Source organism: Mchenga conophoros, linkage group LG6 (assembly GCF_057382185.1).
Source record: "Mchenga conophoros isolate Kocher_MC1m ecotype Shallow Benthic linkage group LG6, M_conophoros_male_GT1.1, whole genome shotgun sequence".
In the NCBI taxonomy this organism is placed as follows: Eukaryota; Metazoa; Chordata; class Actinopteri; order Cichliformes; family Cichlidae; genus Mchenga; species Mchenga conophoros.
The window spans coordinates 33,784,328-33,796,880 of NC_140531.1; the positions used below are offsets into that span (position 1 = coordinate 33,784,328).

The window sequence follows — 12,553 nt, forward strand, 5'->3', positions numbered from 1 at the left end:
GCGGAGGTTTACTGTCAGATCATGAGCTGTTTTCTCAATTTGCCCCGGAGCCTGCAGTAATTAAAGCACTGCACAATCAGTAAAACATGAAACATCAAAATAAGACACAGAAAACAATCCAGTGCTGAATGCACTGAGAATGTTGGCTAACATTTAACAACTGTTTCTAAGAATCATAACTCAGTAAAATTGCGTCAAATCATTTTTTGTTTGTACCCTTTATTTCTCATTTGAAATAAAACTTCCTGCCATAAATAAAATACAAGAGCAGTCTACATACCTCCTCCAAGGCAGAAGATCCCTTCAACGGACATGATTTCAGGCCCTGGTTCTGGTCTGCTTTGATATATTGATGATAATTTCTCAAAGACATTAAAATGTCCCCAAGTACTCACGCTTGGAAAACAAATCCTTCCAAAAAAAAAATTATGGTCCCAGATCAATTCCAGAAGTTAATCACTTCTAAGTTGGGCCAAGACCCACATCTGGAAGAATTTTCATGTAAACCTGTCAATAATTGTTAGTGTCATTCTTCTAACAAACTAAACCTATAACATAATCAGCTCAACGAAGTATCAAAGTATCAAAACAGATACCTGACCGAAACTATGTGAAATATTTTGATGCTTGGTTAGAGCCCGATATATCAGTGGGGCCAGTAAATCAGAAATTTAAATGACCAAATACTGTTATCAGCTTAAATGTGGGCTCCTGATCTTATCATGTGCACTAACTGCGTGTTTTGTTGTGTTCATGTTCATAGGACTCGCGCCGTGTTTGTGGAATTCTCTCTCTATAACGTAAACACAAACCTGCTGGCCGTCTTTTCCTTCCTGTTTGAGTTCCCAGTCTCTGAGCGTGCCCAGTCCAGCTTTGACCTCATTGTCATCACATTGTGGCCAATCACAGGGCTGGACCTGCAGCTTCTTCTAATGGTAAACATTCCCATAACCATGAATCCTTGAACTACAGCTGTTTCGTTTTCCCTTTAGTATCATTTTTAAAATGGCACTTTGTGGTTCCAGATCATCCTCCTCGCCTTGGTGTTGTATTTCCTCGTTCGGGGCATATTGGGCTTCCTCAGAGAAGGCTATAGGTACCTGCTGTCAGCCTGGAGACTCCTGGGTATCTGTAAACTGTCTCTAGCAGCGTCTGTATTCGGAATACACCTGTGCCGCTGCATAATAGCTAAACAGCAATGGACATCATACCTGAAGCACCCTCGGGATACCTTCACAGATTTCTACCCCCTGGCCAGACAGACTCAGATGTACACTGTCATGTCTGCCTTGCTGTTGTTCATACTGGTACTCAAGGTAAGAAAGAAAGAGAGGAATCCAGGGTAATTTTACAAATATGTTGCATGTTGTTTATGACATTTTTGCTTGTATAACGATCTGGGAATGCGTTGAAGAGGAAAGAAACATTATTCACGTTTTAGAAAACAATTGTAATGATTTTGACTTCTTATTGACAACAAATCCAATCTAAGACCAAAAAGCAGCAATGAAATGAATCTAATATCAATAGGCAAGGCAAGGCAAGTTTATTTGTATAGCACAATTCAACAACAAGGTGATTCAAAGTGCTTTACAGAGACATTAGAAACAAGAACAAATAAAAAGCATGATTTAAAATTGATTAAAACAAGCAAATAAACTAACTAACTAATTAACAAACAAACAAACAAACAAACAAACAAAACAGTATATAAAATCAAAACAGATAAAATCAGAACAGTAGATAAAATCAGTAGTTAAATGTAAGTTTTGAAATTTAAGCTTAAAGTGTGGATTTGGTGCTTTATTCAAATGCAGCTGAGAATAGGTGAGTCTTCAACCTGGATTTAAATAAACTGAGTGTTTCAGCTGATCTGAGGCTTTCTGGGAGTTTGTTCCAGATATAAGGAGCATAAAAGCTGAATGCAGCTTCTCCGTGTCTGGTTCTGACTCTGGGAACTGATAAAAGACCGGATCCAGATGACCTGAGGGATCTGGATGGTTCATACTGGGTCAGGAGGTCATTGATGTATTTTGGTCCTAAACCATTCAGAGCTTTATAGACCAGCATCAGAACTTTAAAGTCTATCCTCTGACGGACAGGCAGCCAGTGTAAAGACCTCAGAGCTGGACTGATGTGGTCCACTTTTTTGGTCTTAGTGAGGACTCGAGCAGCAGAGTTCTGAATGAGCTGTAGTTGTCTGACTGATTTTTTAGGTAGACCTGTAAAGATGCTGTTACAGTAATCAAGCCTACTAAAGATGAATGCATGGACTAGTTTTTCCAGGTCCTGTTGAGACATCAGATCTTTTATCCTTGAAATATTCTTGAGGTGATAGTAAGATGATTTTGTTATTGTCTTAATGTGTTTTTCCAGTTTAGGTCTGCATCCATCACTACACCCAAATTTCTCGCCTGGTTTGTGGTTTTTAGATGTATAGATTGAAGTTCTCTGGTGACCTGTAATCGTTTTTCTTTGGCGCCAAAGACTATTACCTCAGTTTTGTTTTTGTTTAGCTGGAGAAAATTGTGGCACAACCAGTCATTGATTTCCTCAATGCATTTACCAAGAGCCTGTACAGGGCCTCGGTCTCCTGGTGACATTGTGATATATATTTGTGTGTCATCTGCATAGCTGTGATAGTTTATTTTGTTGTTGTTTATAATCTGTGCCAGTGGGAGCATGTAGATGTTAAACAGAAGGGGTCCCAAGATGGAACCTTGGGGAACTCCACATGTGATACTTGTCTGCTCAGATGTGAAGTTACCTATTGATACAAAGTATTTCCTGTTTTCTACGTATGTTTTGAACCAGTTTAGTACAGTTCCTGAAAGACCTGTCCAGTTCTCCAGTCGTTTGAGTAATATGTTGTGGTCAACTGTATCAAATGCTGCACTGAGATCCAGTAAAACTAGGACTGACATTTTTCCACTGTCTGTATTCAGACATATGTCATTAAACACTTTGGTCAGAGCGGTTTCAGTGCTGTGGTTCTGTCTAAAACCTGACTGGAAGGCATCGTAGCAATTATTCTGTTTTAAGAAGTAACTGAGCTGTTGAGAAACTGCTTTTTCAATGATCTTACTTAAAAACGGGAGATTTGAGATCAGCCTGTAGTTGTTCATTTGTGTCTTGTCAAGATTGTCCTTTTTCAGTATAGGTTTGATTATTGTCTGTGGAAGCAATTATCACTATCGCTGTAGCGCTCCTTTGTTATCTCTGAAATAATTAAACACAGCATCAGTGTGTCGTTAAGTTGCTCTGGCTGACAGAGTCATTCTCACAGACACAATGCTGCTGTTGTAAATCTTCACTAATCAACTAAGTCTGTGTTAATTCACAGCTAAAATAGTCCCAAACAAGCACACGGTTGATTATTAAAGATGAAGCGATGTTTGCTGAAAGCTGCAGGAAAATAAAGAGCGTATACATTTAACATTTGCGACGTCTTCATTACCAATCGATCTCTGTAACATCAAGGCCATTGTAGGTAAAGTTTTGTTTTTAAATGAGAAAAAACAAATAAAGTTCTGCTCATAAAGCTAACCAAAATAAAATAACCTATAATGGAAATACAGGAAATGTCTTAGTGTGTTTTAACCTCTGACAGTTTGTTCAGATTTATCAGCACATGTAACTTAAAGCCTGTTTTATACTCATTTGACAGTAGTGACGTCACAGTCACCGGGACGCACCACGATTTGGTGTCATTTTGGTTTCAGCTCTTATTTTTGTGACGTGGTTTGCCAGAGAGAAGACATTTCATTGACGTGTCAGCAGACATTTTCAGATTATCGAAAGTTTCTGAGAGACTGCAGAGAAGACGGCGTTCCCTCAAGCAGCAGTGGCGAAGCTATAGTGACATCACCACCAATGTGACGACCATAAACTAGGCTTATGAGAAGAACTGATGCTTAGGTTTGAGACTCTAACAAATGAACCCAGTATTATCCATCTTCTGCTGCTTATTCTTATCAGGGTTGGAGGGGGGTGGAGCCTATCCCAGTGTCATAGGGCATATGGGCCTTGAATTGGCAACAGTCATAGGACAAGAGTTGGAGTACAGCCTGGATAAAAAAATAAAAATAAAAAATGTATCCAACTCAATTTTTCAATTGTTTTGTGTCAACAATAGTTTAAATAGTCTTTAAATGTATAAATACAGTTCAAAGTGTGTGACAGATAAGATGCCTCACAAAGCGAAATAAGAAGGAACAAAAAGCATAACTAACAATATGCAATAATAAGCATATTCTTTTGCCCTTTTTATTTTTAAAGAGGCAAAACATGAATGTTAAAGTTGTTAAAGTAAACACAACTAAATCAAATCACTTTTTATTGTCACATCACATGTGCAGGTACATTGGTACAGCACATGTGAGTGAAATTCTTGTGTGCGAGCTTCACAAGCAACAGAGTTGTGCAAAATACAATAATGTAAACAAGCAAAATACAAGAATGGCTACATCTGAAACTAATAAATATATGTACAATATATTTATTAGTTTCTGCCCATATATCTAAATGGAAGTAAGCTGAAGCAGTTAAGCTTAATTTTTGTTGTTGCTTTGTGATGGCTGTTTAAATCCATTAATTAGGTTGTTTTTGATTGGCAGTGATCAATGCAGCGGGCCACATTCATAAACACAACATATACACAAAACTGTGCTTAAACCACAAATCAAAGTTTTGCATAAACCCAGAATCTGTATTTTCTTACAGTACAAATTTAGAACTCTGACCGTGTGTACGCACTAAGAATGAGGCTGGCTTAGAAAATGTAAACATCTTTAAAAGAAATGCGTATTATTTCCAGTTTTCCAGACTAAAAGAAACAAAAAGAGTGCTTATAGAACTGCGTAAGTAAGCAAAGAGCTTTTAAATTAAATGTAAAGAACAAAATAGTGTCTGATAAACTGTAGGCTGAAGCCGGAGCTCAATGTGGAAACACTTCTTACATAACATATTTTATTAGGAAGCTCTTTCTCAATATTTTATTAATTTGCTGGTACTTTTGCATTCGCCCTTATTTTGTGAGAAAGGTACGACTGTTTCTACACACATCATTATATTACAAACTCAAAATGGCTCCAAACGTGTTTGTGATGGAGAAACATTTGTGTCCTTTGGCTAAATTAGATTTAATTACAAGATAACTTTTTTTTTTCCAAACACATATTTTTGCTTTCTGTTTCCCTGCTCTCCCTCTCTCTGTGTCCTTGCTCATGCAGGCGTCCCACCAGTTGCGGTTTCTCCGTGAGTGGGCCGTATTTGGCAGAGCTCTGCGGCGCTCAGTCTGGGAGCTGTTGGGAGTTGCTCTGGCGTTACTGCTGTTGGTGCTGGCTTACTCACACACGGGACACCTGGTCAGTTTTTTCTCTTCTCTGTTCATTCTGTTTTTCTCTGGCTCGGCTTCTCCCCCGCACACACATGTGCGCACACCAAATAAACTGTAAATTCAGTCCACATTGTCTCAGCACATAACCTTGTCAAAGTGTGTCCACCCACGAGGTTGTTCAGTTTACTTGTTTTTGGTCTGTTCACTTTCATTGTCATGGCTACAGTTCACTTTCTTTAGAGAATATCAAATAAACCTGCTCTTTTGCACAGATTGCATAATACAGCTTTGCTCTTATTGTTACACCATGAAAGCATCTGTGCTTCCTTGCTGCCAAACAGCTTTACTGAACGAGAACATTATGACAATAGCATTTATTCAATATTTGAATCATTTATTCAAACCAGCACGGAATAAATAATGACCTGCAGAATGTCTCTGCTGTGTAAATGGCATCGCTTCATCCAACAGACTTTTAACTGTTCTTTATTTAGACATTATGTTCCCTTCAATTCTTTTTTTTAGAGAGCCCTTCAGAACTGGAGTATAATTGTGTTTCATGACATTTCCAGATGATAGAAGAGTAAGATGATTAATAATATTTAAGAAAAGAGCCAAAAACTGCCAAACTATTAAGCTCTTTTGTGGAGCACAGCTATACAAATTAACATCATTTACACTCTTGCCAAACAAACTTGCAACTACTGATGAAGTCTGTCAACATCTGTTAAATGCTTTGAACTTCACAGTTTAACGGTCTCTGGCCACATTCCTACTAGGTGTGCCAGTAGTTTTACATCAACCAGCAATCACTGTTTTGGCAGGTGAGAAGAGGGCCACAGCAATACAAATAGACTAAGACAGTTCACAACAAGCCATCCAAGAGTATTTGTGTAATTACTCATGCTGCTAGAAGCATGGACTGTATATAAAAGATCGATTAGCTTAAGGGTCTGAAAAGTGAAGCCACTGCAGAAGTACCGTATGCCTACATTCTTCTTAATGAAGTCTGTGTTAAAATAACCGTTTGGCTCAAAAATGTGGTTGGATGCCATGGCATGACTGTTGCGGCTCCTCCAACCTATGGCCGCGGCAGGCTAAACATGAGGACACAGATGACGCGCAACAACAAACGCATAAAATACACTTCTGTACCATTTGCTCCTTTTATTCCACATGCAACTGTCCAATATATAAATCAGCACATGGGATTAACTATTAGACAAATGCACAGATTGCACAAACAAATAACTGTACTAATTACAATGCCAACTTACAATTTGGCCTATGGCATCAATTAGTGCACAAATATACAAAAACCATCAAGTTACAGTCAAAATACATCAAAATCATTCAAGCTGCGCTCAACAGAAAGTTTTGCCTCATGCTCACCCGACCTTTCTGCTCATCAACATCAGGTGCCGTGAACAGGTGAGTGCAACCACATTTGTCATCTACCACACCCATGAGACACGCCCCACACCCGTGCACCAATACAGTGAGTCCATTTAAACCAACCCACTTAGTCAAAAAGGAACAACTCATATGGCTCCTACAATGACCATAGTTATTGAAAAGGTGTGCAGTTATCTTGCACTCTTGTTGCTTTTGAAAGAGTGACTTTGGGTACAGACCAGATCTGCGACCACTCACAGTTGGGTTCACAGGGCCTTTGGTGTGTCAAGACTGTGTTAAAACAGCAGTAAGATGGAGTTGGTTTGCTATCAGTTTGTGTTTGATTGAGGTCATAAAATTTACATGGAATCTGTTTGTGATGATGTGGCAGTTCACTGAATAGTACAAATCTGCCCAAAAAAAAAAATCACTGGCTGCCTTCTTCCACCCCTGGAGGCCATTGCCAGCTCCTCCTGCCCATGGGCCATCACAGGTGACCCCTTGCATCCCATCCGCTGAGGTCAATCAGGTGCCAGACCTCCAGATTCACAACCAGCTTCTTCCCCTGGGCCATTCAGACACACACGTGCACACACCCACCCTACCAATCTGAGCCATAGTCCGAGTAACCCTTATCACTCAGACACGGCCTCTATTTACATCAAGTCGTTTGCACTACTTCTAAGCACTTTGCAACCCCTCCTCTATTGTGTGCCTTGCTCTTGTTTAGTATATATTTCTCCTGTTTGTTATTTGTTCCTGCCATCTTACTATTTCAGTTTTATTCTTGCACAACTAGTGTGGAGCACCCACAATTTCATTGTACATGTGACAATAAAGGGCTATTCTATTCTATTGTCATCTCAAATTCATATTGAATATTTACATTCAGAATCAGACAGAACCTCATAGATTTGAAATAAAAATTTTATATAGGGATATAACCGAAATACAACCAGCTGGTAACCGGTTGGTTTGAGTTCCCTATTCCAAAAAGATGCATTGCCTACCACTCATCATGTGCCCATCACATGATCAGTAGCTTTTCCTCATACTGCATCAGTAATGTTTACATTTATTATTTTTCAAATATTGTCTTAGAATTGATAAAAAGGAAACTTTTTTCCATTCCAGCTCTTTCACTCTGTGTTGGACGGCTACAGCAACGTGATCTCAGCCAGTCTGTCCTTACTGGGTTCCGGTTGGTGTGGCTTGTTGTCATGGCGTCCTGCCTGGATAATTACTGGTCCCAGCACTTTCTCTGCACTGCTGTTCCACATAAGCTTTGCTATATTTCGCCTGGTGTTGCTGTGGTTGGTCACTTCTGTTTTACTGAGGAACTACCGGCGTGCACGGGCAGAACTATACCGCCCAGCAGTGGATCTGCAAGACTACGAGATGGTCGAACTGTTCCTCAGAAGACTCAAAATGTGGATGGGACTCAGTCGGGCCAAAGAGGTACAAATTCTAATTCATATCTGTTAAGGACAATTTTTGTTGCTTTATTTATAGATTAACTTTTTCCATATATACTATTGGAACAAAACAAAATCTGAATGCTTTACCCAAAATCGTATCCTGTGTTTTTTCTCCTTAGTTTCGCCACAAAGTGCGTTTCGAAGGTATGGAGCTCCCACCGTCCCGTTCATCCTCGACCAGCGACTGCAAGTCCCTGTGCTTGCCTCCTCTGGACAGTCCAGACTCCCCACCTACCCCAGACAGTGTTGATGCTGGCTCTGAGGCCTCGTGGCGTCCAGCGTCTTCCAGCCCCTGCAGCCTCACAGAAGCCCCGGGTATCGGCCTGGGACTTGGCTTGGGGCTTGGATTGGGCCTTGGCCCAGGAGTGGTGGTGGGAGGTAACAGCTGGAGAGAGAGAGCAGAGACGGAAGCTTCTCTGAGGAGACTCCTCCCCACCCTGGATGCTCTGCTGCAACAGCTTGACCGTGTCACTGTGACGACAGAGGATCTGTACCACATTGAGTGTAAACTGGAGCGAGCCCAAAGGAAAAGGAGGCGTAGAGGGAGGGAGAGAGATGATGGAGTTAAGGGATGTAGGAGCGAAGGGGGACAGAGAGGGGAAGGGGAAGCCTGGAAAGAACAAAAGCGTGGCAAGGAAAAGAACAAAGGGAGCAGGAAGGGGAAAAAGGTAGATAAAAGTGAACTTCCAAAAGAATGTGGGAGCAGTGCTGCCATCCCCAAAAAGACTCCTGTAGCTACACCCGTTCCCTTTTTGAAGCCCCGACCCTCCTCTGCTTCCACAAACCCCCCTGTTCCCCAGTTGTCTGCCAAACCTTCAATCAGTGTGCCTCCACCCACACCAGTCACAGATAAGTCCTCCGATTCTTCCTCTCTCCCCCTGTCATCAGCAAACACATCATCTTCCCATGTCCCGCCACCAAAAACACCTACAGCTCTTCCATCCACCCGTGCACCCACCCCTTCCCTGCCATCTACGCCCATTACACGCAACTGGGATCTTCCTGCAGAGAGAGAGACCCTCCCTTCCTCAAGCCTGTTCAACCACCCAGCTCACACAACCACGATCCCTACACGCAAACGGAAACGCAAACCCCCATCCCTCAAAAACAAAGTGCACCCAACTTAGATAAATATGAGCAGATCGAATGAAAGAAGTGAAAGGTGGAGAAAAAGGATGTGCACTTAAAATGATGGGTTAAGGACGAGAGGAGGCGCTCATGGGCAGCAGGTTTTGTCTTCAGATGCCACTCTCTAAACCCAAGGAAAGGACAGAAACTAATAGATGTGAAAGTACAAGGATGAGCTACAGGAAAGAATCAAGAAGGATCAAACAAGGAGTTTGGGGTACTGAAAGACAAAAAGAGCAATAAAATAAGACTTTGCAGGTTTATAAGCAGTGATCCGTCTCAATCCCGACTCAGTTCTCAAGGTGCAGGTCACCAGATGCTAGCTGAGCTGGTTAAGGGGACATAAAGTCAGCAGTGAAACCAAGAAGTTCCTTTCATTGTTTTCCCCGGACCAAAACTGCCCCCTGATCCCATGTGACCCTGGAGGTTACCTGGGGTCGTTGACAGGAGCGCAGAAAAGTGCTCACCATAAGACTCAATGAACTGAAAGCATTCTATGCAATCAGACTTTTGTGTATCTCAGAAAGAACGTGTGATTTCTCAATTATGTTACCTGTCTACATACTGTTACGTTTTCTATTTTTGGTCACCATGGGTACCTGTGGCCTGTCCCAAATTTGCATGCAGGCGCACACAGATATACGCACATGCAGGTGTACACATGTGTAGAAATAACACTGTAGACAACATATCAGCAAATAGGAACGTGTGGTACACTTCAGCCCACTGGGTTACAGGTGAAAACACACACACACACATACATGCATGCACGCGCACACACACACACAGACATAATGCTGTTGGGATTCCAGCAGCCAGTTATTCAGGGCGCAAATATATCCCTCCTCTCCAGAGATGATTGGAGAGACTGAAGATAAGAGAGATGAAGTCAGAGGAGCCAATGACAAGGAGGTGTAGCAAGTGAAAAGCAAGGTTAGTGTGAAGAAAATGATACTGAACAGATAAGTCTAATTGTAGACAAGGAAACAGACAATACTGAGCATTTACACATGTTCTCCCATTATAAAGCTATAATGACTCCCAGTCTGATTATCTTTCCTAATTGTTTATTTTTTGTTGTGTTTTGTTCCATATGGAAGCAATTTAAAAGCACTTTTGTTCTGAAGTATTGTTTTGTTTTTGTAATGAGGTGTGGTTTAAATAATAAGCTTGGTATCCAAACCAATAGAGAAAGCTTCACTCATACTGTATCTTAATTATAAACATTGCCAAAGCTTTTGTATCATTTATGCATCCTGGGATTTTAACCACACCAGTTAAATAATTCATTCATTCTTGTACTTGCACTTTATTCTTTAATGGAGCTGATATCAAACCCCATATTTAACTCTCATGTGTCAAGTCATGCCTTTACAGCAACGTCCTAGTAAGTATTATCAAAGTAATCAAGCAGTAGCTTGCAGTTGTTTGTACTTTTGTTTGCTCTTTGTGGTGATGATGTTTTTGCCTTATTTTGTTCAACATGCGCACTTCTTGTGTCCAGCGGGCAGATCTCAGGGAACCCAACCTTTTCTTAAAACCTGTAAGGAAGTCCAGGAAAAACAAAAGCTGATATGTAGAAGTTAAACTATGCAACTATGGTCAACATGACCCCTGCTCCCTCCCTCCCTTTTCTCAGCAAGGCTCTAGAAGTTGTACATCATCGAATTTGCCTTGGATTTAATTAAAATATATAACGTTAAAAAGGTACTTATAGCCATGTCAGTTTAATTTAGCCTACATCTTTTCCCCTCTGTTTTCATACAAAACACCACGGTTAAAGAGCATAAAACAAACTTACAGGTGCTCTTAAAAAGAAATTAAAAAGGGAACTTTTCTTCTTCTGTGCGTGTACATTTCTGTATATATTAGCGCTTTGTGATGTATATTTTTGCTTTTCATGATCAGTCATTTTTGTGCTGCAGCAACGTACACATAGGTCGAGCACTGGTGTTGCAAACTTCAGAGTTTTATGTTCCACTGGTGTAATCAAAGTACTACAGCCAAAGCTTCTAATCAGTTTACTCTTTGACGGCGAATAGAAAACCCCAAACAGCACAGCAGTCGGCAGTTCCCACCTCCACCAGCATTATATTCCTGCTCTGCGTGTAACAGTTTAGTGCCAAAGCTCACCGTTGTCTTCTGTTGTAAAATGCATTTTGTTTAAAGCAGCGTTAAAGATTTGTCTGTATGCTCTTGTTTGTATTTTGCAGTTGTCGCACTTCTTATGCTTTTGCACTTGACAAAGTCAAATAAAGAATTTGACAGCTGAACTTCTTGCAAAATGAAAAAAAATTTTTTTAAAATGTCAAATGCTAGCTTAAGTACTTGGTTTCCACCCTGTAGGTAATGCAGTACGTTCAGATTTGCTGATAAATTAGCCGCAATGTTTGGTACTTGTCGATGCCAATCCTATAGTCAGTGTGTAGGTTGAAAAGTTGAAGAAGAGAAAAAAAAAAGTTTCTTATTTACAAATCCAGGAGTTACATAAACAACAGTAACAGTTTATCATGTTTATAGTGTCTAAAATTCACTCTCTCTGGCCTTCACTAACTCCTGGGAAAATTTTCTGGAACAAATTTCTCCCTTTGTCTTTTGTGTACGAAGGATTTTTCTGTTCTCACTAAAAACAGCTCCCCGCTGTTGCTGAAAACAGCTCCCTTAGAGAAGTGAGACTGACCCAAAGCAGTAGAACAGCTGGACAGTCATCTAAACAATGGGCAGAAACTCACTACAGGGTACTCCAACGCTGAGGGGGGACAGCTGATTCATGAGTAAACTCTTTTACATTACCATTAGGTATATTGTTAGAAAAATAATTATACCTGCTTTGACTCAGACTTAAGAATGCTCAAAGGTGCATTTGGGCTTTCATTCCTTCTTTGTGGATCAAAAATGAGCACAATGCCACTTTAAGTTTTTAGTTTGTTTTATTCACTTCATATACTTTTGTCTCGTCTTTTGTTTAATTTCTCGACAAGAAATTAAACAAAATCTGTGAAATCGTCTACAGTGGACACCAGTCGTTTTCGTTGTCCGGTGGCTTCCACATTTGTTGGAGCACTGCTCTGTGACAAAGGTTTGCTCTGCCCTTGGGTCAGTGAAATCCCGGGAGTTGAGCGAGACTGGATGGCTTCTTGAGCCTAAGTTATAGCAATGAGGTAAAACGGGTTGAAATTAGAGAAATTAAGTGCAAGTAGTGGTGATGAGGAAG

At 40.6% G+C, this 12,553-nt stretch overlaps 2 protein-coding genes across 6 annotated transcripts in view; one reads left to right on the forward strand and one right to left on the reverse strand.

The window, feature by feature from the left end:
• pkd1a (polycystic kidney disease 1a) overlaps window positions 1-11,612 on the forward strand; it is an 81,223-nt gene extending 69,611 nt beyond the window's left edge. For both annotated transcript variants that reach the window (XM_085277593.1, XM_085277594.1), the window contains exons 52-56: window positions 764-935; window positions 1,026-1,316; window positions 5,232-5,366; window positions 7,868-8,191; window positions 8,331-11,612. In XM_085277593.1, the coding sequence (XP_085133719.1) occupies window positions 764-935; window positions 1,026-1,316; window positions 5,232-5,366; window positions 7,868-8,191; window positions 8,331-9,338 (1,930 nt within the window). In that variant the 3' untranslated portion in view covers window positions 9,339-11,612. The remainder of the gene's footprint in view (window positions 1-763; window positions 936-1,025; window positions 1,317-5,231; window positions 5,367-7,867; window positions 8,192-8,330) is intronic.
• A 638-nt stretch (window positions 11,613-12,250) lies between these two features.
• Window positions 12,251-12,553, reverse strand: part of tsc2 (TSC complex subunit 2) — a 32,188-nt gene continuing 31,885 nt past the window's right edge. For all 4 annotated transcript variants that reach the window (XM_085277599.1, XM_085277598.1, XM_085277601.1 and 1 more), the window contains one exon: window positions 12,251-12,482. In XM_085277599.1, the coding sequence (XP_085133725.1) occupies window positions 12,324-12,482 (159 nt within the window). In that variant the 3' untranslated portion in view covers window positions 12,251-12,323. The remainder of the gene's footprint in view (window positions 12,483-12,553) is intronic.